The following is a 27,842-nucleotide window of genomic DNA, read 5'->3' as shown; positions in this document are numbered from 1 at the left end:
TGACACTGAATAGATGAGATCCACAGAAGTTTTTTAGTCACATATACTCACAACTCAGGGGAGGAGGACACCACATGCCATGCAGGACCACAAGGGGTTTGCATTTGGGACCAGAATGAACAAGCAGGGTCTGTGGGAGGCAGATTTTGTAATATCAAGAGGATGAGGTGATTTTTGGTTCCCCCAGAAGAATGTGATTGGCTCATTTGAATAATTACATGAGCTGGCAGGGACTGAGGCCTGCTACTCAGCAATAAGTAACAACTGTGTCTGGTCCCCATGATAAGGAGAATCTTTTGACTAGGGGACCTTATTAGTAGGAACAGACCTTATTAGTAGGGGAGGGGAACTTGTGGTTAGACAATTTGAGCCCCTCCTGATTTTTCTAGATGTCAAGGCAACACTTACTATTAATTTTAAGATTTATATCACAACTGACCCCTTGATGTCTTGACATCAATTTAAACTTGTTGATCACTGCAACTTTGTGGGGAATAAAAGAGTACATTCCTAGGAAGCAAAGTAGGCACTTGATTAGGAGAAAGATGGGCACACGATAAGTTGATCATCAAAAATACATTAACATTAGATGTATCTCCCTTTATGGCCAATAAAGGTATTTGAGAGACCTGTGTGGCATTGGTAGAGGGAAGGCATGTGTCCAGGGGGCATGAAATTTAGACTAATCAATGTCTGTGGCAACAGTGACACCCAGTGGGGGGGGTCCATTTGTCACTTTGTAATTTAAATAAGAGTTATCTGAAGAATCCATTAGGCTTCCAATTAAACCAGCTGCCTGGGACCTATAGGGGTGGTGGAAGTTCCATTGAATGCTTTCTTCAAGAGCTCAGCATTGTGTATTCTGATGAGGGCCTTTGCCAATATCAAAAATGTCTGAAATTCCAAAGGGGATAAGAAGTATCCTGGCGAAGCCATGTACTGTGGCCTTAGTATATGTAGAGATGTATGTGACCTTGATTTATACTTTGGGTATCTATGAGGAAAGAGATTCCCAGAGTTCTTTACCCAAAAGGAGGCAACTTTTAGGCAATGGACCAAGAGTTTGCAAAAATGTGTAGATGGGACTATTTTTTGGCCAGTACATTCAATGTTAAGATGACTGCCTGAAGTGTGGCTAATTGTGCTGACTCTTGGGTCCCATTCTTTTCAGGGACATTCTGGTTAAGGGATGAAAAGCAGCAACATTTTGCTTAACTCCATCATGTATGATGGAAAGATACCACCCGTAAAGTGTATGAATTTTTATTGCTGATCACTCAGTTGATCCTAAAAAGTATCTCCAGGTAGCCAAGGGCCTAGGAGAGGGTTGACTTCCTCCAGCATTATGGCATTGAGCAAGTGACTGAGGATAGGGGAGGCCAGTCCCTCCTGTAAGATTTACTAGAGGGACCAGGTTTGGACCATTCTGTAGCAAAGAGGCCTTAGCAGTTGTGCTGTGCTTGTAAGGTTCTGCTTCCATAACCAAGGCATAATGAGTAGCTGGGTATAGAAGATTACAGGTACAGGAGATGCAAGAGCCTAGATTTTCAGGAGAACCCAGTATGTGGCCAGCAATTGCTGCCCTAATAGTATATAGTGCAGAGCTGAGAAGGGCAATGCAGTTTCTTGCACCAGAAGCCTATGGACAGCTTATGTTTGTCATAAGTGGTCCAAAGACCCCAGGAGGCATGAGAGGAGGTTGCTGAAGCTTCTATGGTGAATGAGTCTCTGAGGACACTACCAGGAGTGCCTCACACAACAGGAGTGCCTGTTGATGAATTTGGACAGATTCTAGAGCTTTTTGTTGGAGAAGTATCCATTCAAGGTGGGCTGATTTGCAAAGAACAGCATCAGTGAAATTAAATAACTTATACCTGAGGAATATGTCGCTTCCAGATCCCCAAAAGTACTAAAAGATGGACTTATTAACATTGTGCGTGCTAAAAGGATCAATAGTTTTTTCTCAACAATGTCAGGAATCGAGTAGCCTTCAGTTTACCAAATGACATTCTGAAATTTAATAGAGGTGGCAGGGCTTTGCTCTATGTGTGGAGCAATGCCCTATCCCCTTTTTGTGAGCTCCTTTGTATTTGTAAGTCCTTAACAAATGTGTCAAATGAATCTCCTTGGATGTCATCAATGTAATGTCATACCTGGTCATACGTGTGCCCCTAGAGAAAGGTGAGTGCAGTTGGGATCTAGCCTGCAAAGCTTACATGCCAGGCAAGGCCTGGCAAAAGTGTATTGTGTCCTTTAGGTGGTGAAGACAAATGCAATTGAGAGGCTATTGAAATACACACTAAACAGAGTATATTATCCAAATCTAAAATAGGACGAATAGTTACCAACTGCCGATTGGATGAGTCAGAAATTCCAATAATACTGAATATTGGGTATGAGGGCCTTAGTGGATGAGACCATAGCATTGAGGTTATAGTTACCCACTGTGAGACCCCATTCATTCTTTCCAGGTTTAAGAACAGGACAAATTGAGATGCTAAATAGAAGAGCAGTGTGGGTAATCACTCTTTCTCTAATTAGGTCTTAAATAATACGTTTTAATCCTTGAGGCCCATTTTAAGTTACATTGGGCCATAGTAACTATTTTAATTGGGGGGGATCCATGGCATCTTATTTAGTTTAGCAAGTTTTTAAGTGTGAAAGACTTAATTAAACTTTATTTCTCGTGGGTCAGAGTAACCTTGCCTACCACAGGATATTTTAGAATAATGGGTACTGTGACCATGAGGAATTTAGACAAAATAATAATTATGATGGTTAAAATGAGACATACTTATTTGTTCTCTATTTCATATTCCGTAACTCTCTTAAGATTTTAGGGGGTACCTTGTTTAAATATAATGAGTCCCCAGGTATAACTGTAATTTGAGCCTCAGTATTGATTAAGTCCATGAAGGCCTGCCAATTGGTGCATTTCAGCAATCTTTTTATTGTTCTTTTCTTTTTTATTTCTTTTTTTCTTTTTCCTTTAAGCAAATGTTGATGTTAATTCAGAACCTATTTTGTAGAGGCATAAAAGCCAATCAGGGCCTTTTTATCTTTTTGCTGTGAAAATTATTTTGTCAATAATATCCAATTGTGTCAAATTGTGGACCTCTCTTTCAATTTAATTTTTTTCCTGCAAGCCTGAAATTTGAGCTCTTTGTTGCAATGTAGGCATAAGCAGGAGAGTGGCATCGCAGGAGAGCACCATGCCCACGATTCTGCTACAGCCCCACCCTTTCTCCCACACAGGCTTCCTTTTTGTCCAAGCTTTTTCCTCTGTAAAAATCCCCTCATCATAGGCCAGGAACAGTGGCTCATGCCTGTAATCCCACCATTTTGGGAGGTTGAGACATGAAGATCACTTGAGGCCAGGAGATTGAGACCAGCCTACATAACATAAAAAGACCCCCATCTCTTAAAAAAAAAATAGCCAGGTGTGGTGGAGTGTGCCTATAGTCTTAGCCACTCAGGAGGTTGAGGTGGGAGGGTTGCTTGAGTGTGGAAATATGAGATTACAGTGAGCTATATCTGCACCACTATAATCCAGCCTGGATGACAGAGTGAGACCTTGTCTCAAAAAAATTCCTTCATAATAATTTAGAGTTATAGTCACATAAAGTTGCTGCTTTCAGTTTCTGTCTGCAAAATCACTGCGATGCAGCCCTTCATGATGGTTATGGGACAGGTTTGGGTTCCTGGGGCCCGACTCATAGGTGGTGTCCTCCTCTTCAAGAGAATGCCAGTCAATCTTACCAGGGTTGAGTTCCACATCCAGTAAGATAATTTTGTCTGTGGCTTGGATGTAATCTATCAAGTCCTGCTGTCACAAGATTAGCTGTTTCGCATGCTGGTAAGCAGCAGCACTAAATGAATCCCAGGTACATTGGCTAGGGGTCATGCATTGGAAGAGCAATTGAGTACAAAATACTCCTTCCCATTTTAAAATAATCATGTGTGGCCATGGATGTACACTTCAATACCTTTGGAGATCAGGAGAGCATATACAACAGCAGCAATGGAAGCAGCATTGCAGGAGAGAAGCAAGGATGCTACAGTTGCCTTAACAACGATGACTATTAGGCAACCAAAATGCCATGCATAATTCTCCCCAGGGTGGTGGTCATCTTCTTTTCCACAAACTCTACGAAGGCCATCTTGGGAGTACACAATCACAAAGTTTCATGGCTGCCCCAAGCAGCCAGTGATGGTAACTAGGCTATACACGGTGACCAGAGAGCTCCAGCCCTGCCTTTGGTAAGTGGGACTCAGGTATCAGCTGATTAGGATGCTGTGTTGTCGCCTTCACAGGCAGAAGCCTCAGGAACTATCTGCCCAACACAGGCCAAACTGAGTGGCACATCATGCCAAGGTACAGTCAACAAATGAAAGTTCTTGTCTTGAGGATTATAGCATTTAGAGTGAAAAGAGATGGTGATATCTGGCAAAGAAAACATAGTGCCATGCAAGCCAAAGCACAAGTCCACCAGCAATTGGCAATTCTGTTCCTGGCAGTACTTGGCATATCATGAAACCAGTTAACTAGCCATGGGCAGTTAATTAAAGCTGACCAGGTGTACTTGGTTATTGTTGGTCCATCCCATTCATGACACCAATTGTTTTGATCACTTCCCCTCCACCCCATTGGTGAGGGAGGGATCCCATGGTAGGGTTATGGGTATAGCTGAAAACACAACACCCAATGCTGGCCAGATGAGATTGACAGTAGTTTATTAGTCAAATATACTTATACCCTGGGGGAAAAGGACACCACATAATACATAGAGCCACTAGAGGTTTGCACTCTGGAACAGTGAACAACCAGGGGCTGTGGGAGGCAGGCTCTATAGTAGCAAGAGGGTGGGTAGCCTTTGGTTCCCGAGAAAGGATGTGATTGGCTAGTTTAAATAATTCTATGGGCTGGCAGGGAACTAAAGCCCACTACTCTTTAAAAAAATTGTTAAATTACACTGGTTGAAGATGGTAAGAAATATTTTATTCAGAAGCATGGTGATAGGTGTAGGGACCACCGCAATGTGATCTTGTGGTGTAAGGGAGAGATTAGGCTTAACTTCCAATACAGGATGGGAAAATGGGAATTTACAGACAAGGAGCAGGGTAGGGGTCAGTGGATGGCAAATTACTAAGAGGAAGCATCAGAGGTAAAGGGGAATTCTTTTCTTTTTTTTTTTAATAGAGGCAAGGTCTTGGTATGATGCCCAGGATGGTCTCGAACACCTGGCCTCAAGCAATCCTCCCACCTTAGCCTCCTAAAGTACTGAGATTACAGGCGTAAGCCACTGCACCAGGCCAGGAAGAATTCTGATTAAACCAACCTAGCAGGATGCTTCCTGAAGGCAAGCTAGGGTGATGAAACATCATTACCTGGGGGATGATGGAGGATGAAGAACCTGATTAGATATGGAGGGATCAGATATCAAGGGTGAGAGGTTCTGGTTAAACTGACTTCATGGATTCTTGTTAAAATTGGACAATGCAGAGATGCACATGGAAGTCTAAAAGTTAGGCCTAGTTGAAAAAGAGTTCAGAGGAGCCTGAGCCTGAATAGAGTTTGGTCAATGAGAAAATCTTTGTTACTACTCAGGGTTAAGCAGGAACTGTGCCTGGTCCCCATGATAAGGAGCGTTGCTTGGCTAGAGGACCTTATCTGTGGAAACAGAGAGGGAAGGAAAATTTGCAGTTAGGCCAATTTTGCTGTGTCAAGGCAGCACACAATATTAATTGTAGGCCTCATAACAATTTATCTTTTTTGATTTAAAAGACAACTGTGACCAGGAGTGGTGGCTCATGCCTGTAATCCCAGCATTTTGGGAGGCCAAGGAGGGTGGATCACCTGAAGTCAGGAGTTTGAAACCAGCCTGGCCAACATGGTGAAACCTCATCTCTATTAAAAATACAAAAATTCGCTGGGCATGGTGGTACATACCTGTAATCATAGCTACTAGGGAGGCTGAGGCAGGAGGATAGCTTGAACCTGGGAGGCGGAGGTTAAAGTGAGCTGAGGTCATGCCACTGTACTCCAGCCTGGGAGACAGAGCAAGACCCTGTCTCAAAAATAATAATAATAATAAATTTTAAAAAGACAATTGCATCATGACAAATATGTGTTGATACATATACAATGTATAAAGATGGGATTTGTATGACAGTAACAACACATAGGAGTAGGGATGGAATGGAGCTATATTGGAAAAACATTCTTGTTCAATATTCAAATTAAGTTAGTATTCATTTCAACTACTTTTTCCAACTTAATATATTAATTGCAATCCCCAGAGAAGCCACCAAGCAATTGGCAAAAGAAACAACATGATAATTAAAATGATAGGTTAGAAACTATCCATTTAATACAGAATAAGGCAGTAGTGAAGGAAATAATAAACAAAAAAGACATGCCATATTGAGAACAAATTGCAAAATGGCAGACACAAATCTTACCTTTTGTTAGTTATATTAAATTTAAATAGATTAAGCAGTACAATAAAAAAGAAGAGATTGAAAGAATGAATTAAAAATGATCCAATCCAATTATATGCTATGTGTAAGGGACATGACTTAGATTCAAAGACAAAATTAATTTGAAAATAAAAAGATGGAAAAAGACATACCTTGCAAACAGTAACTGATATGGTTTGGCTATGTCTCCACCCAAATCTCATCTTGAATTTTAGCTCCCATAATCCCCAAGTGTTGTGGGAGGGAATTGGTGGGAGGTAATTGAATCATGGGGGTGGTTACCCCCATACTGTTCTTGTGAAAATGAGGGAGTTCTCACAAGATCTGAGAGTTTTATAAGGGACTTTTCCCCCTTTGCTCAGCACTTCTCTCTCCTGTCGCCCTGTAAAGAGTTGCCTTCTGCCATGATTGAAAGTTTCCTAAGGCCTCCCCACACCTGTGAGTCAATTAAACCTCTTTTTCTTATAAATTACCCAGTCTTGAGTATTCCTTCATAGCAGTGTGAGAATGGACTAATGCAGTAACCAAAAGTGAGTTGAAGAAAATATACTAATGCCAGACAAAATAGACTTTAAGACAAGAATTGTTAATAGAGACAAAGAAGGAAATTTTATAACGATAAGGGTCAGTAATTCAGAAAGATATAACAATTATAAACATATACACACCTGAAAACAGACTCCCAATATATATGAAGCAAAAACTGAAAGAACTGCAGGAAGAAATAGACAATTCAGCAATAATGATTAAAGACTTTTATGCCCAACTTTATCTAGTGGATGCAATAATTAGACCAGGAATAGCCAATCATTTGGCTTCCCTGGGCCACATTGGAAAAAGAAGAGTTGTCTTGGGCCACACACAAAATACACTAACAATAACAATAGCTGATGAGCTAAAAAAAAATGGAAAAAAAATCTCATAATGTTTTAAGAAAGTTGACAAATTTGTGTTGGGCTGCATTCAAAGCCTTCCTGGGCTGCATATAGGCCACAGACAGTAGATCAACAAGGCAACGGAAGGCTTGACCAACAATATAAACCAACTAGATCTAACAGACATCTTCAGAACACTCCACACCATAACAGCAAAATACACATTCTTCTCAAGTGCACATGGAACATTCTCCAGATTAGAACATGTGCTAAGCCACAAATCGAGTCTCAATATATTTAAGGTTGAAAGCATACAAAGTATGTTCTGTGTTCACTATGGAATAAAATTAGAAGTCAATTACAGAAGGAAATTTGGGATATTCTCAAATATGTGGAAATTAAACAACAAACTCCTAAAAAATGTCTCAAGGAAGAAATCACAAGGAAAATTAGACAATATTTTGAGATGAATGAAAACAAAAACACAACATACAAAATATATGGGATGGAACCAAAGCATTGCTTATGGGGTAATGTATAGCTATTAATGACTACATTGAAAAAGAATAATGACCTCAAATCAATTACCCAAGCCTCTACCTTAAGAAACTAAAAAAAAAAAAAAAAAGAGCAAACTAAATCCAAAGCAAACAGAAAGGAAATAATAAAGATTACAAAGGAAAAAGTGAAATCGAGGAAAAAACAATAGAGAAAATCATTAAAACTGAAGTTGATATTTTGGAAAGATCAACAAAATTAAATTTTTAGCTAGGCTGACCCAGAAATAAAGAGAAAACACTTGAATTAATATAATCAGGAATAGAAGAGGAGACATTACCACTGATATCACAGAAATTTTAAAATATGTATGAGAATACTATGAATAATTGTATGCCAACAAATTACATAACTATATGAAACAGACAAATTTCTAGAAAGACACAGTTGCCAAAACTGACTCAAGGAGAAATAGAAAGTCTGAATAGAACTATACAAATAAAGTGATTGGATCAGTAATCAAGTATTCCCACCAAAAACAAAAAGCCCAAGATCGGATAGCTCCAGTGGGGAATTCTACTAAACATTTTAAGAAGAATAAAAGAAAAGTTAACACCAAGCCTTGTCAGATGCTTTCATAAAATACAAGAGAAGAGAATACTTCCCAATTCATTCGGTGAGCCCAGTATTACTCTGATACCAAAACCAGAAAAGCCATCAAAACAAAACTATAGACCAATATCCATTCCTTTAAAATCTATTCACTAAAATCCTCAAGAAAATATTAGCAAACAAATCCAACAATGTACCAAAAGAATTATACCTCATCAACAAGTGGAATTTATCACAGGAAATGCTAGTTCAGCATATAAAAATCAACCATTGCAATACAACATATTAATAGAAGAAAAGAAATAAATAACATGATTATCTCAACAGATGCAGAATAAGCATTTTCTTGATAAAACCCAACAACCTTTAACAACAAAAACACTCAACAAACTAAAGAGATGGGTACTTCCTTAACCTGATAAAGGGAATCTACAAAAATTCCACAGCTAGCATCATACTTAATGATGAAAGACTAAAAACTTTCTCCCCAATATCAGAAACAAGACAAGGATGTCCACTCTCATCACTGCTTCTATTCAAGATTGTACCGGAGGTCCTAGCCAGTGTAATTAAGCAAGAAAAATAACTAAAAGTCATCCAGATTGCAAAGGAAGAAGGAAAACTATCTCTCTTTGCAAGTGACATAACCTCGTATGTAGAAAATCCCATAGAAACCACAAAAAACTATTAAAGCTAATAAGTCAGTTCAATAAAGTCCCATGATAAAAGATAGACAAAAATCAACTGTATTCCTATATACTTACAATGAACTCTCTGAAAAATGAAAAATGAAAGTAATAAAATAATTGCATTTATAATAGCATTAAAAAAAGAGTAGGCTGAGTGCAGTGGCTTACACCTGTAATCCCAGCACTTTGGGAGACTGAGGCAGTCGGATCACCTGAGGTCAGGAGTTCAAGACCAGCCTGGCCAACATGGCAAAACCCTGTTTCTACAAAAAATACAAAAATTAGCTGGGCATGGTTGTGTGCACCTGTAATCCCAGCTACTCAGGAGGCTGAGACAGGAGACTCGCTTGAACCCAGGAGTTGGAGGTTGCAATGAGCCACTGCACTCCAGCCTGGACAAGAGCAAAACTTCATCCCCCCCAAAAAAGTAAAGTATTTGGGAATAAATTTAACAAAAGAATTGCAATACTTGTACACTTGTCAGTGCACCACATAACATTATTGAAAGAAAATACAGACCTAACTAAATGGAACATCATCTCATTTTAATATATTGGAAGACTTAATATTGTTAAGGTGGCAATACTCTCTAAACTGATATACAGACTCGAGGCAACTCCTGTTGAAATCTCAGCTGCCTTTTTTTTTTCTTTTGCAGAAATTGACAAAATGGAAATATAAGGGATCTGGAATCTTTTATTTTTATTATTATTTTTTTAGACGGGTCTTGCTCTGTCACCCAGGCTGGAGTGCAGTGGTGTGATCTCGGCTCACTCAACCTCCACCTCCTGGGCTCAGGCGATCCTCTCACCTCAGCCTCCTGAGTAGCTGGGGCTACAGGCTTCTGATACCACATCCAGCTAATTATTTTAAATTTGTTATTTATTTTTCATTTTTGGTAGAGACAGAGTTTCATCATGTTGCCCAGGTTGGTCTCGAACTCCTGAGGTCAAGCGATCTGCCTGCCTCGGCCTCTCAAAGTGCTGGAATTACAGGCATGGGCCACCGTGCCCGGCCAAAAGCAGTCTTGAAAAAGAACAAAGGCAGAGGCCTCACGCTTAACCAGTTTCAAAGCTTACTGCAAAGTAACAATAATCAAGAGTGCATGGTACCTGCATAAGGATAGACATATAGATCAGTAGAATGTAATTGAGAATAGAGAAATAAAAGTCAACTTATGGTTAACTGCTTTTTGACAAGTATGCCAAGACCATTCAATGGAGAGAAAAAAAGAGTGTTTTCAACAAATGGTGCTGAAAGAACTGAATACGCACATCAAAAGAATGAAGTTGGACCCCCTACTTCATACCACATACATACATTAGCAAAAAATGAATCAAAGACCTAAGTGTAAGTTAAATCTAGAAAATTTTAAAAAGAAAACATAAGCACAATCGTTGTGGTTTTTGGATTAAGCAATGGATTTTTAGACATGACACCAAAAGCACAGGTGACAAAAGAAAAATAGATAATTGAACTTTATCAAATTTTAAAACTTCCATACTTAAAACGACACCACCAAGAAAGTAAAACCTGACAACGGGAGAAAAATTTTGAAAATCATTGATCTGATAAGAGACTTGTATCTAGAATACATTCAAAACAGTTACAGCCTTAATCACAAAAGGACAAATAACCCAATTAAAAGGTGAATAAACAGCCTGAATAGACAGTTCTCCACAAATCCACAAATGACCAATAAGCAAATGAAGGGATGTTCAATATCAGTAGTCACTAGGTGTATTAGGGTTCTCCAAAGAAACAGAACCAACAGGAGACGTGTGTGTGTGTGTGCGTGTGTGTGTGTGTGTTGTGTTGTGTGTGAATATGAATAATGACACAATGAACATGCATTTATAAGTTTTTGTGTGGACCTATGTTTTCAATTCCCTCGGGCATATACCTAAGAGTGGAATATCTATGAAATATCTTAACTCCATAATTAACATTATGAAGAACTGCCAGTTTTACAAAGTGGCTCTAACCATTTTACATTCCACCCAGCAATGTATAAGGGGTCTAATTTCTCCACATCTGCTCCAGCATTTGTTATTATCTTTTACTATATTCATTCATCATAGTGATGACCTTATGCAGAACCATGGAGGGAGTGCTGCTGTTTGTTGCCTTTCCTTACTATACATTCATGAGTAGATAGTTGGTAAAACTTGGGTGTGTCTGTGAAAGAGTATTTCTGAAAGAGATTAGCATTTTAATCAGTAGCCTAAGTAAAGAAGATTTCCGGCACCCATGTAGGGAGCATCATTCAGTCTGCTGAGGGCTCACATAGAACAAATAGGTGAAGGAATGGGGAATTCACTCTCTGTTTGATCAGAGAGTCTTCTGCACTCAGCATCAGTGTTTCTGGTCTCTGGCCTACAAGTTCTGACTAAATTGTACCACTAGCTTTTCTGGTTTTCCACTGGGTCTCCAGCTTGCAAATGGCAAATCATGAAACCTCTTAGCCTCCATAATCATATGAGTCAATTCCTATTGTAAGTTAATCTCTGATTTATTATATTCAAATATTACATATGTTTATAACATATATATATATATATATGAAAGGCAGAGAGTTTCTTATCAAATATATAGATATATGGTTTTAAAATTTTTTCTCCAATCCTGTGGGTTGTCAGTTTTTTCTTTTTTGATGGTGTCCTTAGCCCAGAGGTGGTACCACAGGCAAAGCCTAGAAATCTTGAAGCACTCTCAACTGCCCACAGAGCAGTAGACTACTCTATCCTTTCTTTGAATTTAGAGAGGCTTGTATGGCCCTATCCGTTTGGGTTCCTTTTGTTCCTGAAAGCTATTCCTTCCACTGGAAACTGTGGCCTTAATAGTTCCAAGCACTGCCACCATCCTGAGTCAGGTCCTGATGGGGGGTGCAGGCAATGGCTAAGGATGTCATGTCCAAGTAGGATGTCAAAGAAAAGGCCTGCAAACATCCAGAGGACATGTTGGAGACAATGACAGGATGGGAGAGGGGCTGAAAGCAGCCTGGTCTCCTTCACCAATTCAGATGTGGTGATTCTAGGGTACACTCTGGAGGGATCTGGTAGCAGTTTTTCAAACTAGGGAAACAAATTCCTGCAAGAAATTGTGACTATCTCATCCAGATTTTCTCTACTGGGGAACATCTTATACCACAGATCCTGTGAGGAAAGCTCAGCACACTCAGCCTAAATTAAATGTACCCAGTATCATTTGAGTGGTAGGACATGGCAGTCACATAGGTCTCCACTGTATTTCCTATATGTTAGGGAGTATAATACTGACTACAGAATTTTTGCAAGGCAATGTAACAACCTCTGTGCTTCTAATGGGAAAAATAGGCCAAGAAGGGTTAATTAGATCAGAAGAATCCAGTCATTCTGTGAGAAGAGGTCATTTTTCATTTCTTTTAAGTCTTGAGAACACCCATGGAGGTAGAGGAGAAACGTATGTATGCACTTGTGCATGTGTGAGTGTGTTAGGAGGAAGCTGTCAGTGAAGGCCTTGAAGCCAGGGTGGGAATGATGGATCTGAAGGGACTCGGGGAATGGCTAATGATAGGAGGGGTCTAAAGGAGCTGACAAAGAAGACCCTGGGGGTGGGAGGGAGGCTGACCATAAAGGTCCTTGAAGTGAGGAGGAATTGACAATCTGACAATCTGACAGTGATGACCTTACATAGAACCATAGAGTAGGTGCTGCTGTTTGTTTCATTTCGTTACTGGTTGATCCAGTATCCTAGTTTGGGCCCCCTGGGCTGGACTAATATTTACATGTCCCACTACAATGTCAACATATCAAACAAGCCACCATTAGAACAGGATCATTTTCCTCCAGGCAGCTGCTTGCTGCAATCATTCTGCTGATTAAATTTCATTCTGGAAAGTACTGCACAGACATTAATCAGGTGCCACAGCCACTCCATCCTATAGAGCCAAAGCCTCTCTGACCTTTAAAAATACACCAAACAGTTGCTAGAACACATCTCCCTAGGGAGGACAGATCCTCAGGCCAGCCCACAGAAATCCACGCTGTCCTCACCCCCCTCTACCCGACATTTCTCCCCCTGAAGAGAGCAAACAGTACCACAGACCTTTCTGGTATTTTTACCTGGAGGACTCTGGTCAGACTTCAGTCTTGGTGATACCATCAGCCCCCTACATATGTGGATTTGAAGGTCTGCAAGAGTTTTCCCATCCCAAAATAGCTTCCCCACTGGTCTGTTCAAATTGCCTGACATTTTCACTGTAATAAGCACTTCTCTCAGGGAAAACATTGTAGTCTTCAGAAATCCCTTGTTTAAACAAAATAAAATAAAACTGGCTTACCTGGAAGAAAAAAATTCGTAGGTAATAATGGCACCTTACAATCTCAGAGCACTTTTTCTTGCTCTCAATGTACTTTCCAATATGTTATTTCATTTTTATATCCACTCTGTGAAGGAAATAATACTATAATCCCCATTTTACAGATGTCAAAATGGAGCCTCAAAGAGATTAATTGACTTGGTCAAAAACATAGGTATGGAAAATGGTCATCTGATGCCAAGCCTTAAATGCTTTCTGTCATGCTCACACAAATGAACACTGTCAGCTGAGAATTCTAAAAAGAGGTGTGTTTTGATGGGGGTGCAGGCAATGGCTAAGGAGGTCATGTCCAAGTAGGATGTCAAAGAAAAGGCCTGCAGACATCCAGAGGACATGTTGGAGACAGGATGGGAGAGGGGCTGAAAGCAGCCTGGTCTCCTTCACCAATTCAGATGTTAGCGTAAGTGTTCCCCCTTCCTGTCTCCCAAGCTTGTAGGTGGCAAATAAAGTGCCTTATCCCTAGTTGTGCATTCCTGCCAGAAGTGGTGAAGAGATGCTGGATGTAATTGGAGGAGGGACAATCACATATTTGTGTTGGGCTGAGTTGGGCTACCCTTGGTGAAGTGTACCAGCTGCCTCTGACTGTCCACTCTCTTCAGGCGATGCCCATTCAAGTCTAGGGAATAAGGAACAAGACAGAACATTATAACAGTGTATCAATAATGTAAGATAGTGCCCTGTCCTTAAAGCATAATGTAATTTAAAATGCAGTGTGTAGTAGACTCCAACTTAATTGGAAGGGATGTCTTGGACCATTTGGGACACTACAGAACATTTGACATAGCCATTAAAAACTGTTCTCCAGAGACCAGGAAACTAATTGCAAATGGTTAGGTAATGCACAGCTGATAGAAGATTTTCCTTTAAGTTGATTTCATTGTATATGTACAGGGAAGTTTATTGCAACATTGCTTGTAACTAAAAAACTGGAACTAAACTAAATGTCCACCCATGGGGGTTCTTCAAGTAAGTTGAAATGTTCACACAATGGAATGTTAGGCAGCAGCTTTAAAAACATGAGGCAAACTTACATACACCGACATGGAAAATGTATTTATGAAATAGTATTGGATTTCTTAAAAAGTAAGTTGCAGAATAATATTTATACTTTGCTTCCATTTTTTGTTCACTATCTATGTGTGTAACTGTGTGTGTATGCATATACTTGTATATACATAGGGAAAGTGGAAAATATATATCAGAATAGAGGTTACCTCTGAAGAGTGACATTGGGGAGGGAAAGAATTTCAGTTTTTATTTTATTCAATTTTGTATTGTTTGAAATCTGTGTGCCTATTTTACTTTTGCAATGTTGGGTGTTTGTTAAAGGACAGTAGTCTTTATTGAACAGCCCCCTTCTTGTTATAGCAGGATTCCAGGTTCCTGAGCAGATTGGAGCAGGAATGGATTTAGGTGCATTTCGCCTTCAATGGAACTTACAGGTCCAATTGAACCATGTTTCTTATACACAGTAACACAATAAAATACAGCCTTACCAAAGGAATCCTCTCTAATAAGCACAGTTGATGATTTTTATTCCTCTCTATTCTGTTTTACCTCCAAATTTCCTCCTCTCCACCTACCTAGACAGAGTTCTTTCTATCTATCTTCCTAGACAGATCAGTTACCCAGAAAGCTGCTCCTTCCAGGCAATCCACAGAGTAGACAGCCCCCTACTGGTGTAATTTTAGGGGCATTGACAAAGCCAGACCAGAAAAAGGACTTGCTCACCTGCCAGCACCAACAAGCCTTAATCATAAGATGAAAAACAAGTACAAATTCCCTTGAGAGAGGTGACATGTTGCCTGAAACTAGCACTCAGACAAGAAAGACCGACAGAAGAGGGGTGTGTGTGTGTGTGTGTGTGTGTGTGTCCAGAGAGAGAGAGAGAGAGAGAGAGAGAGAGAGACAGAGAGAGAGAGAGAGATACCAAACCAAAGTAGGTGGGTCTGGTCCAGGCCCATACTGCAGTACAGATACAGCACAATTTATTAAACATTCACCTATTTACTTAATTCGTTTGTAAAATAGAATTTGGAGTGGTTTGTGCTTTTTAATAATACATGCTCATTGAATATATTTGAAAGATATAGAAAAGTATAAAAAAGAAAGCCATCTCCTGTAATTTCACTACTCAGAGATAACTACAGTGGATATTTGAGTTTCTAGTCATTTTTCTCTGCATATTATGTACAATTTTAAACAAAATGGGATCAAACTATGCATGCAGTTCTTAGCCTACTTTTGCCCTCATTATTTCATATAGTTCTTTGTCCTTAAATATTTGAAACACAATTTTAATAGGTCTATAACATATGGAATCATTTAGTTGTGATATCATCTAGCTCATCATTCTCCTAATTTTGGTCAGTTCAGGGTTTTCTTCCTTTTTTAACTTACAAATAACATTGCCATGGACATTGCTGCATACAAATCTTAGTCCAGATTTCTCTTTCCTTAGGACAGATTCCCAGAAGTGGAATTAGTGGGTCACAGAGTGTAAACATTTTTAAAGGCTCTGTGGAGCAGTTTGAACTGGTAGCAAATTTATTGATTCCTAAGAACAACTGAACACAGAAATCCTCTTCAGTGCAAACCTGAACCAAGCAGTTGGATACACGCAACCCCGCCTGCGACAATGCCACATCTAATTAGGTATTTTATAAATTTTTTTTGATAGGGATAAGGGAAAAGGATATACTGAGCTCTGTCATTAAGTAAAGGAAGAAAATGGCCAATACAGCTTAACCGAATCCTATTCTACTCTCCCTACCAACTGTTATCTCTGGCAGGTAAAACATAGCATTTAAATAGTGAGGTTCCCCAAATGACCCCCAACCCAGTTCCTGTGGGCTTAAGGCTACTCATCTCCTCTCCCTTTCCCCTGATTTGAAAGTAATTTTTATGGTGAATTTTTCTGTATGGATGTTTGCCTTCAGTAAATAGTTTGCAGTATAAAATGTTAATTATGCTTCTCATAGACTGATCTCACTCTGACCTTAACATTTGTGGTTATTAACTTCTGTTATGTTTATTCTAAAATTCAAAAAAAATTATCTAGCCTTATTGAACATCACAATGTCCCTAGTGTATTCATTGCTTCATGCATTATGGTTCTCTGTTGCTGTTTTATAGCTTCAAATTAGGAATATGTGAAATTCTGCGGAAAACAAAGACTAATCTTAAAAATAAACCACCTCCTTTCTGCAGTAGGAAATGGACTGTTTTCAGAACTTTCCTATCAAGAATTCAGTAGAAGTATGTATACCTGAATCATTTTTATGTTTTTGTCAACGCTTCCAAACAATGTACTTTTAAATCAGAATCATTTCTTTATATTCATTTTTATGTAATTCTCCTGATGCTCTTCCTTCCACAATAGTGATCAGAAAGGAGATGTAGTTTCCATTCCCTGCCCATGATAGCTAAGTAAGCCATCATAATGTAAGTTGGAGGGAGTTTTATTATGCAAGAAGGAACTACTGTTGGGTTTGACTGATTGAAGATGGACTTTGATGTGGTGTATTTGAAAGCTATTAAATGCTTAAATGCAACTTACAATGCTTAATAAAAATATGTGTTATTTCATTATTTAGCAAGTTTAGCTTTTAAATACTGTTTAGAGTACTTAACTCTCAAAATAAACAAAGGTAAAAATATGCATGGAGAAAAAATGTGGAAAAATACATTCCAACCTGTAAAGCGTTGTTGTCTGTGGTGAGTGGAATTGTGGAGCAGGAGTAATTTGCTGCATCAAGTGCCTCTGCAGTTTTGGGAACTTTTACTGTGTCATGTCTTATTTAGTAAGTGGAATAAAGCAATACATAAAAAGAAATAAAATATGTTCAACAAGTATTTAAATGCCAACTATGTACAGATATAATTAAGTGATCATTATAGAAACTGTAAAGGCTAAATATAAGAAAGACTTTTGAGTATTTGCAACAGAGAACAATAATGAATATGACAAAGAAAGCACCTGAGCAATTGGAAGTTTCTAAGGTATAGTCACGCATCGCTTAATGACGGGAACACCTTCTGAGAAATGAGTCGTTAGGTGATTTTGTTTTTGTGCAAACATCCTAGAGTGTACTCACACAAACCTAGAGTGTCCTACTGCACAGCTAGGCTATAAGGCAAAACCTAGATAGTACATCCTCCTACAGATGAGGCATAGCTTATCTCACATACAATAGAAAAGTGTACAGCATGTGACTGTGCTGAATACTATTGTAATACAATGGTCAGTATTTGTGTCTCAAAGCATAGCTAAACATAGAAAAGGTAAAGTAAAAATGCAGCATAAAAGATAAAAAATGGCACACCTGTATAGGGCACTTATTACCATGAATGAAGCTTGAAGGACTGGAAGTTCCTCTGGGTGAGTCAGTAAATGACTCAATACAATCATGGTAGTATTGTGTCCTATTGTGAGGGAATGTGAAGGCTAGGACATTACTGTATACTATTATATATTTTATAAACACTGTACACTTAGGCTGCACTACATTTATTTTAAAAGACTCTTCTTTCTTCAACAAATTAACCTTAGCTTACTATAAACGTTTTAATTTTTTGAATTTTTGGCTCTTGTAATAACACTTTTTTTTTAAGACAGAGTCTTGCTCTGTCATCAGACTGGAGTGCAGTGGCACTATCTCAGCTCACTGCAACCACCGCCTTTCAGGTTCAAAGGAGTCCCTGCCTCAGCCTCCCGAGTAGCTGAGACTACAGGGATGCGCCACCATGCCCAGCTAATTTTTTATATTTTAGTACAGATGGGGTTTCACCATGTTAGCCAGGATGGTCTTGATCTCCTGACCTCGTGATCTACCTGTCTTGGCCTCCCAAAGTGCTGGGATTACAGGCGTGAGCCACCTCGCCACGCCATAACACTTTTAAACATACCCTGTACAGCTGAACAAAATATTTTCTTTCTTTACATCCTTTTTCCATATGGTTTTTTCTATTTTAACTTTTTTCTTTACTTTTCAAATTTTTTTGTTAAGAACAAAGACAAAACACATACACGCATTAGCCCAGGTCTACACAGGGTCAGGATCGTCAATATCACCGTCTTCTACCTCCACATCTTGTTTCACTGGAAGGTCTTTGGGGCCAATAACATGCATGGAGTTGTCATCTCCTATGACAACAATGCCTTTTTCTGCGATACCTCCCAAAGGACCTGCATGAGGCTGTTTTACAGTTAACTTTTAAAAAATATTTCAGTAGAAGGAATACACTCTATAATAATGATAAAATGTATAGTATAGGAAATACATAAACCAGTAACATAGTCATTGATTATCATTATCAAGTATTATGCATTGTACCTAATTGCATATGCTACACTTTTATATGATTGTCAGCACAGTGGGTTTATTTACATCAGCATCACCACAAACTCGTAACACATTGCACTATGATGTCACTAGGTGATAGGCGTTTTTCATCTCCATTATAATCTTATGGGAACACTTTCATATCTGCGTTCCATTGTTGACCAAAACATCATTATGTGACACGTGACTGTACTTGTGGGCTGTGACAGTGTTGTCTGCCTGGACCAAAACATCGTTATGTGATACATAACCTGACTGCAATTAGGTGTGTCTTCAGTGTTAAACATCTTTTCAAGATAAAATCAAGAGGGCGTGGAGACCCAGACACTTTCACATGCTGATGGTAGGACTGTGCTTTGCTACAAATATTTGGGAGGGCAATTTGGCAATACATTTTCAAAGCCTTAAAAATATTCTGACTTGATGATAAAAAGAGGAATAGTCATTACCTCTGGGAGGGTTACTCACTAGGAAGGCGGCTCAAGAGAGCCATCTCGGATGTTAGAAAGGTTTAATATCTTAATCTGGGTGATGGTTTACAAGGGTGTGTGTGTGTGTGTGAAAATACATTGGTATGTACATTTTATTGCACGTGTGTTTACAAAAAATGTTTAATTAAACATAAATGTTTGAAACTTTTGAACCAATAATTCCATGGTGGTATTGTATCTTATGGTGAAAAAGATGCAAAGGTTTAGTTCATTGCATTATTTTCAATGTTAAAAAACTAGCAATCTCTAAAATATTCAATAACAGTAAAATGGTAAGTAAATGATGTTCCATTCATTTTAAATCATTTTATCAAAGGTTTTTTTTACTGATATTGGAAAACATTTATGACATAGTGTTTGGTAACTAACAGAGGTTACAAAATAGCAATAAATTAATAACCAAATAAAGACAAGTACCAATGCTGTTCCCTGGTGCTATGGTTATTTTCCTGGTACCCAAAGAAAAAGATCAGCTGGCAATGAGAATCAGGCAAGCTTTATGAGTGAAATAATACCATTAACAATGGTTTTCCTCAATGAAGATTCAGCTGTTTGTGGTGCAGGCACTGAGTACTATGCATTGACCTAAGGTAGTCTGGTGGGCACACCACAACCTCAATTAGGGATATTTGGACTCTTTGAGGTGCTTTATTATTCTGAAGCTTCTCTCTGTCCTTGGTCAACCAAAGTCTGGAAAATGAGAGTTGGATGGTGATAATCAGAGCACAGAAATACTGGCCAGGATGTGTATATTATGTGCACTTGTAAACACCTGTATGGCAACCATTTTAAATATGCATGTATGTATGTGCATCCATGTAAACATGATTTCTCTAGCCCACATTCCGAGATTTGGAATCAGGAAGGTACTATATGATTTAAATAGTCAAATTGGTCAGCAAAATAAGGAGATGATTGAATGCTACGGCTCTTCCCAGGGAGAATGTGTTAGACACAGAGCACCATCTGGCATTTTTCTAGTGGTCTGAAGGCTTCTGGGGAGGGTGCTTACATTGGTTTGAAGAAGATGGAGAGAAGTAGGCTGCAGCCCCATTGGTAAACATTTCCTGATGCTATAAAGCAGTTTGCAACCTAAGGCAACACTGTATGCTTGATTAAACTTGCAATGAAAAGGATTTATTTTAAAGCATTTTAATAATGTAGTTTTTATCAAAAGCTAACCAGCAGTTTTACAGTAGCCTTCACTTGCATGAAAGATCTGTTTCTTCATCTACGTGGCTTGCCTATTGGTAAGTTTTATTATAAACCTATTTATGTGTAAACTCCACATGTGTTTTGACATGAGGAAAATTAGAATGGAGCCCAGGAAACATTACCTCTTGCTTTTTAATCGACCTGGCAAGCAGAGACTGGGAGCTCCTCAATGGAACAGAATGGGCATGCCCAAACAGGTATATTTCCTTTATTTTATGAGTTTAAATAAACTTCTTTGGGAGGAAAAGAGTTCTCTATACTGGGCTTAGTTAAAATGTAGGGTTTTTTTCCCTCTAGTTCCCATTCTAGTCCCTCCTCTTTTCCCGATCCTCTCTCTAAACAAATACACCATCTCTGGAGAGAAGACTGCTACTACTCTCCGAGCTGCTGCAGCTGCTGCTAATGTCACTGCTACTGGTCTCAAAGTCATTTTTAACTTGACTGAGTGCATGCTGTGCTCCAAGTCCCAAAAGGCACCCCAAGAGACAGCACAAAAGAAATATACCATATGCAGTTCTTTTAAATAGCCAGCTCCTCTAGTACTTAAAAAAAATTATGTTCACTTTCATGCAGGATTCAGGAATACAGATGTTGAGAAAGCAAAGCTCACTCCCCTTAAAGGTACCTCACTAGTTCGTGTCTTTGAGATTATAAAGGTCAAATTACATATGCCCTCTGCGTCATTTGGTGGGTAGTGTGTTTCTCTCTGAATTGAAAAGGCCTCGATCTGTCCATCAAAACCAGCATGGTAACAAGTTTCTATCTGGCTTCTTTAGGGATCGCTCACTGTGTGGTTGCTATAGGGGAGCCAGGCATCTCTAAAGAAGGTGTTAAATAGTCTTTAGAGCCTGTGTAAAAACCGCTTTTCTTTCAGGCTTCTTTCACAGAAACAAAATATGTTAATTAGGAAGCACTCCTGAGAAATCAGTGCTGGATGCAGGAATTCTCCATGTTAAGTAGGAGATATTTAGAATGGGAGGAGAAAGAGATAAGTAAACAGGACTCAAAGACAATCATTGCAGAAGTATAAATACAGGATTTCTCTCTGTCGTTGTGGAGCTTATGGAGACCCTGACAAATAAGCTAAGCACGCTTAAGACACCCACATCTACAATAGTAGGCATCTTGTCTCTATCTAGGACATATATCACAGATTTCTAAACCACATTTATAGTGTAGGGCTGCTAATAATACCTGACACAGCATTCAACCTGGCCCCTGGGGTGCCCAAGTTCTTTACAAAGGGCTTCCTTTTTAACCTTCAAGAAACATCTTTTCTTCCTTCAGAAGATGCGAAAAGGCAAGGACCCCCTTTCCCGGATAAGAAAAACAAAGCTTTACAGTAGATTAGCAAGGCAGACCTGGAAAGAGCCAAGTACTCTTCTTCATCTCATTGACTCTTAGGAGAGTTTTATATTTGATTTGGTTTGGGTTTTTAGTGGGGACATGGAGAGAGGATTGCAGCAATCATCAGGGGGAGGTGGTTGGAAGGAGACCTGGCAAGCAGAGCCTGGGAGCTCCTCGATGAGACAGAATGGGCATGCCCAAACAGGTATATTCCCTTAGATATACCAGGTTTCCAGGGCCATTTCCAGAGGGAAGTGGAGCCACCTGCTTCCTCACCCTCCACCTCCCCTGGCCACCAGACAGATGTCTTGGGGGCACTCCAAGGAGGCCTCATCCTGTTCTGCAGTTGTTTTGAGAACATTTGAACCACCTTCTGAGCCAACCACAAGGTGCTTCAAGCCCAATATCCTAATGGTGTCCAAAAGGATAGGTGGGAGAATAACTTGGCTGTCTTCCAAGATCAGTAACATTCCCACCTCATCCCCAGTTTCCCTTAGTAATCCACAGTGGATCTGTCAGCCATGACTTTACTTTCACTCTTTCCAAAACTACTTGCATTTTCATCTTGTTGCACCTTTTGGAGCTAATTAATTCCTTAGGTATTCCATTTGCTATAGAGACTAATGGTCCTTTTCAGCCACCACAGCAAGAACACTGGTCTTGGAGTCGGACAGATCTAGGCTCTAGCTCTCACTTCTGCCACCTACTAGCTGAATGGGGCACAAGACATTTTCTTCCCTTCTCTGAGCCTCAGTTTCCTCCCCTGCATAATAGGGTTATTGATAACTGCTCTTCCTCCCTTGCATGGCTGCTATGATGAGAAAATGTGATCCTTGATATAAAAGCACTTGAACAGTATAAACTGGGGTTCTAGTGCAGAGTCATACTTTAGCTGAACCTTCTAGCTAAAGATTGGGGGCTGTTGGTTCTAGAATTCTCAGATCTGGTGAATAATGCTGTGCTCCTTCTCTCCGTCTCTGCATAATTTTATTCACTCTGGTCACATCCCTTCCCAGCCTTCATCGTTCTAGACTAAAGAGTCTGCATTTGTTTAATCTATCTTCATATGTCAGCCACCCCCACCCCCCACCATCCCTTTGATTATAGAGTGGCCCTTCTCTGGATCATCTCCAGCTCCATTATGTCATTCTGGAAGTACTAAGGCCAGACCTGCTCGTGTGTGTGTGTGTGTGTGTGTGTGTGTGTGTGTTCCTCAGCTCTGAACCTCTGACTCTGTCCCCCTCCCCAGTTATAAATCCTAGAACAGGATAATTACCCAAGACCCTGTCCACCTACAGAGAAGGCTGGTTGGCTTCAGACTGAAGCCGCCCCCGGTTTCTCTGCGCAGCCCTGGCCCCAAGGGGCTAAAACTGCTCCCTGTCTGGCTTGGGAGGCTGGGAGGTGGATAACTAGGATGGGGAGACTGAAGGGGAGGGAGGGGGGGGTCTTGCGCAAGCGCACGCCGCTGCACGGACCGCCAAAGCTGCTGCCTCCCGAAGCAGAGGGAGGCAGAAGAGGAGGGAGGGAGAAGAGGGGAAGGGAGGGGGAGGCGGCACTTGGGCTGCAGCTCGCAACCAGAAGCAGTCTTTCTGCTCTCGGAGGGACCAAGAGAGGCAACCGAGGAGTAGGATGCTCTGCGGGGCGCCCAGAGCCGGGGGCGCTTGAAGCAGCTTCAGAGACTGGGGCAACCGGGCAGTTTTCACCATGCATCAGTCCCTGACTCAGCAGCGGTCCAGCGACATGTCCCTGCCCGATTCCATGGGTAAGTCTAGCGGCCCTTCCTTCGGGCGGCAGCAGCGGTGGATGAGTGCGCTGGTCTCAGGACTGAGAACTCCCTGGCCGCCACAAAAGCCAGAGAGCGGGAAATGGGGCATGGGTGGGGTGGTCTTCGCGCCCCAGTGTCTGGGTGGTGGACCAGAGTCCCAAGAGAGCGGCCTGGCTGTGGCGGGGGCGACGTGCTGAGATTGGAGCGCCAAGCTTGCGTCGGAGTCTCCCTGCCCCGGAGTGCGGAGTGCGGGTGTGTGCGTGTTTGTGTGCGTGTGTCTACAGACTTGCAGGCGGCGGTAAATCCCAGCTCTCTGAGGATCAAAACACTTCCTTGCAACCTGCGCCTTCGCTTTCCATTCGACACTCCCTCTTTGCAAAGTCCTGTCCACTTCTGAAAGCTCACTACTAACGATAATTAGAAGAAGCAGGGTCCTCGCCCCCTCCCAACTCTATAGAAGCTGCCGTGAAATTTAGAGATGCAGTTGGGAGGGGGCCTGACTTGCACCTCGCTGATGGGAGGGGGGGTTGCGCAACTCTGGGGGATGGGCGGGGGGGCAAGAAAGAGGGGATGAGGGGAGGGGAATTCCTGAGGAATCAGTCAAGACAGACCAGCCCTGCCCTCTGCAGCCGCAGGATCAACATTCTTTGAATTTGATTCTTACTCTGCTCCAAATGCACAAAATATGCGTGAGTGTGAAGAGGGAGTAAGGGGCAGGAGTGAGAGAGCGAGAAAGAAACATCCAGCGTGAGCCCGCGCATCTTCTGAAGTCCCGCTTTTCCTCTCAGGGTGGAATGGAGGGGGAAGGGCACCCTTCGACACCTTTCCTTATCGAAACTGGGGTACAGCTACCTTCGGGCACCAACTTGGCTGCCTCTCGAAGCTGCTTTTTGGTAGTTACAAACAGAAAACAAACCCAGTCTCCATCAGCTATTAGGCACCTTACCAAGCCCTATGATTTCACTGGGCGGAGAAATTAATTTGGAGCCCTGGAGAGCGGGAGGGGATTGTCAAATTTTGATCCCACCTAATCTTTTAAAATTCGCCTCAGATCCACTTCAGTCAAAACGAATTCCCTCTTTCCAACATACTTCATTCTGCAAAATCCCTCTGTCCCGCAGTTCCTGCCATCAGTCAGCTCAGGTCTTCTGCGATGAATTTGCGAGAACATCTCGAGTGGAGGGGGCAGGGAGAAAATTGAACCCCCTCTATAATCTCCCCACTGCCCGCAGAAGACTCAGTGTCAACAAAAGTCATTCACCGGAGGGGCCCCAAAAAGTGTTAGCTCCTGGAAGATGGAAAGATCCGTATCCTCCATGGTTTTGCATACTCAGTATAAGAATTTACTTTTCCATTTTTAAGGGCGTAGTTATTTACAACGGGATACAAATGAGGCCAAGGACTTAGTCCGAATCCAGAGCCCAGCAGTACCAGACTCCCCCTTACTCCCAGCTCGCGCGCGCGCGCGCACTCTCTCTCCAACACACCACACACACACACACACACACACACACACACACACGAGAGAGAGAGAGAGAGAGAGAGAGAGAGAGAGAGAGAGAGAGAGACACACAGAGAGAGAGAGAGAGGTGGGAATGCACTCCTTACCTTGGCCAGCTGTGGCGCCAACGCAGCCCCGGCTCCCCGACTCCGAGCTGTTGCGCTGCGCGAGGGAGGGCTTAGTGAAGAGTGCTAGGGTTCTGCAGTGTCCATTCCCGCTGCGGACGACAACCATCTAACCACCTGCAAATCAAACCACACGCCCCGGGCCCGTCTGCCTTTCAGGAGCGGGCTTGTTGGTGGTCCAGGGCTTAAAGAGTTGCTACTTGGCTCACTGCTCTGTGGGTTGGGGCACAAGATGAAGAGCTTTTTTTTCTTGGACTCCCAGGGGCCTTCAGCGATCTTGTGTTTCTCGAAAGGTCTGCGCAACAAACAGCTAAGTGGGCTTCGCCCAGTCCAGTCTCCACACTGCGGGAAAGGAATCATAAATTCCACATAGAAGCGGAGACGGCGCCACGCATTCCACTTTTTAAAGTCCGCAGACCGACGACACTAGCAAATTCCTGAGTCGAGTGGTAACCCTGGGTTTCCACAGTTTGGACAGGGGAGTCTCCCCGGAGTTCCCTGGCTCTGATCCCGCACAGCCCCGGCCTGAATCAGCGTCAACGCTGCTTAGGAGCTACTCCCATTTAACTTAGCTCTGGCAACGCCACCTTTCCTTGCGTGTGTGGGGGAGGAGAGGACAGTGCGTAGGTGGGTTACTGTTTCAACCTCCAAGGCCCGCTTTTCTGAGGGGGATTCCCTTTATTGTCAAGACACAACCGCAACCAAAACAATAAAGTTTAAAACACACAGACACACTGCACCAAAGTGCCTGCACTCTACGCTTGCTGGCTGCCTGGGAACAGAGCAGTTCCTTCAAGGCTCAGAGAGGAGCTGGCGCTTGGCAATTAAGAAGACAGTAATTTGACTCCAGCGTCCCCCCTCCACCCATCCTCGCCCAGCAACCCCCTTCTCCCTTTGGCAACACCGCCCCCAGGCGCAAAGGCACCTCTACTACAGTAGGGCATTCCTTCCTCCCAAATAACATATTTGTAATTCGCTGGCGGGCCTTGGATTTTCTCCATTCAAAGCACTGTCTAAAGAGGGTAGGAGTGGATTTCAACGCCTTTAAGGAAATGCTTGTGTGAGATTGGCAGGGCCTTGAGGCTCTTGTGTGGGCAGCCACCTGTTTCTAGGGATGCTCAAGGCTGGGAGATCCGGGGACCCACCCTGTGTGGCAAAGCTGACTCAGGTAAGCAAAACCTAATAGGTTCAAAAGATCAACCCAGAGAATGAGTCGGGCATCAACAACTTAGTGTACAGGACAGGATACTGGGTTCCCATTTTTACTGCACCCCAATAAAGATTATACACCTTATCTACTCTCAGGAGGATAATCAAGAACATGTGCAAGGTAAAATAAAGTAACAGAGACAGCATCCTACCTTCTAGCAACTCACATCTTGGTTCCCTCAGATACATAATCCTGGGACTGGCAGACATCATATGGATTGTGGACCAGACCCATGGTTACAATTGTAATGGTACCAGTTACAGTTCATTTACTTACTGCATAAGGTACCTGGGAATTTGGGGACATGAATAAATGGTTAGAGTAATTCTGATCAAGAAAAACTTCTTGGAGAAGGGGAATTTTGGGGAGGTTTTGAAGGAAGGGAGGCACCTAGATTCAAAGACCGCAATGCAGGTGTGGGCTCTGATCAGGGGGGAAGCCCAGATGAGAGAAAAGCTGCTTATTTTTGGAAGGGTAGAGACAGCAAATAATTGGGTGCTTCTAGAGCTGAGCATCCTGGTCATCAGGAATCTGAGGTGGAGGTGGGGCACTGCAGAGAGGGAGGGCTGCTGAAGGGGGGCAGGCAAGGCCAATGACAAGATTTCAGACTCTCTCACTTCTGTTGGTTGCAAAGGTGGTTGTTATTTAAGCAGAAATATACTGGGTGCCGAGGAGAGAGGGTAGTAAGAGATACTGTAGTTCTCACACTAGTTGGCCAGAGACTTTTAATTTGAGGGAACCCTCAGGTGTATCCTACTTAAAAATCGATTCTATGAGAATAGCCCATATTTATTCACACAATTCCCCCCACATCCTTCTTTATTAAAAGTGAAACAATTCTGAGATGTTGCCTCTCGTTCATTCAACAAGTACTGACTGTTTATTAGGTATCAAACACTAGGTATAAATCGTAATAATCACGATTTTCATACATCTGCTTCTTTGTTTAAATACCTCACGGTGCCTGAGTTTTTTGATGTGTCACTTTACTAAACAAAATCAGAATAAGATGGTCCCGTGTTTACAGGATCATCTAAAGCAAGCCCCAAATTGTACCCAAATAAGAACTAAATAAAACAATCACCAGGAAAATGTGCTAAGCAGACATAATAAACTGCCTTTTAGGAGCCTGGGCCACACCTTCAGGAAATGGGTGTCTTGCTCTAAGTAAATGTGAATTTTTTTGAGTCAAATTGACACTAAAGATAAATTGAGGGGTGATTCTTCATTTTCAAAATGAGTCACCCTGGGTGGTTCCTTAAAAGTCAACTCCCCAAGTGCAACTAGAAATAATTTCATGTTACACAATTATGGTGCTTATCGTATAAA

The 27,842-nt window shown here is 41.5% G+C and overlaps 2 protein-coding genes across 5 annotated transcripts in view; one reads left to right on the top strand and one right to left on the bottom strand.

The window, feature by feature from the left end:
• ATP1B4 (ATPase Na+/K+ transporting family member beta 4) overlaps nt 1-25,731 on the bottom strand; it is an 88,848-nt gene extending 63,117 nt beyond the window's left edge. For all 3 annotated transcript variants that reach the window (XM_078362356.1, XM_035288561.3, XM_078362357.1), the window contains exon 1: nt 25,286-25,731. The gene's annotated coding sequence lies outside the window, so the exon portion shown is untranslated. The remainder of the gene's footprint in view (nt 1-25,285) is intronic.
• The window catches only part of TMEM255A (transmembrane protein 255A), a 49,711-nt gene continuing 45,363 nt past the window's right edge, over nt 23,495-27,842 (top strand). For both annotated transcript variants that reach the window (XM_035288563.3, XM_035288562.3), the window contains exon 1: nt 23,495-23,674. In XM_035288563.3, coding sequence (XP_035144454.2) covers nt 23,617-23,674 — 58 coding nt within the window. In that variant the 5' untranslated portion in view covers nt 23,495-23,616. The remainder of the gene's footprint in view (nt 23,675-27,842) is intronic.

The sequence above is a fragment of the Callithrix jacchus genome, chromosome X (assembly GCF_049354715.1).
Source record: "Callithrix jacchus isolate 240 chromosome X, calJac240_pri, whole genome shotgun sequence".
Taxonomy (NCBI): domain Eukaryota; kingdom Metazoa; phylum Chordata; class Mammalia; order Primates; family Cebidae; genus Callithrix; species Callithrix jacchus.
This window is presented reverse-complemented; position numbering and strand designations above follow the sequence as displayed.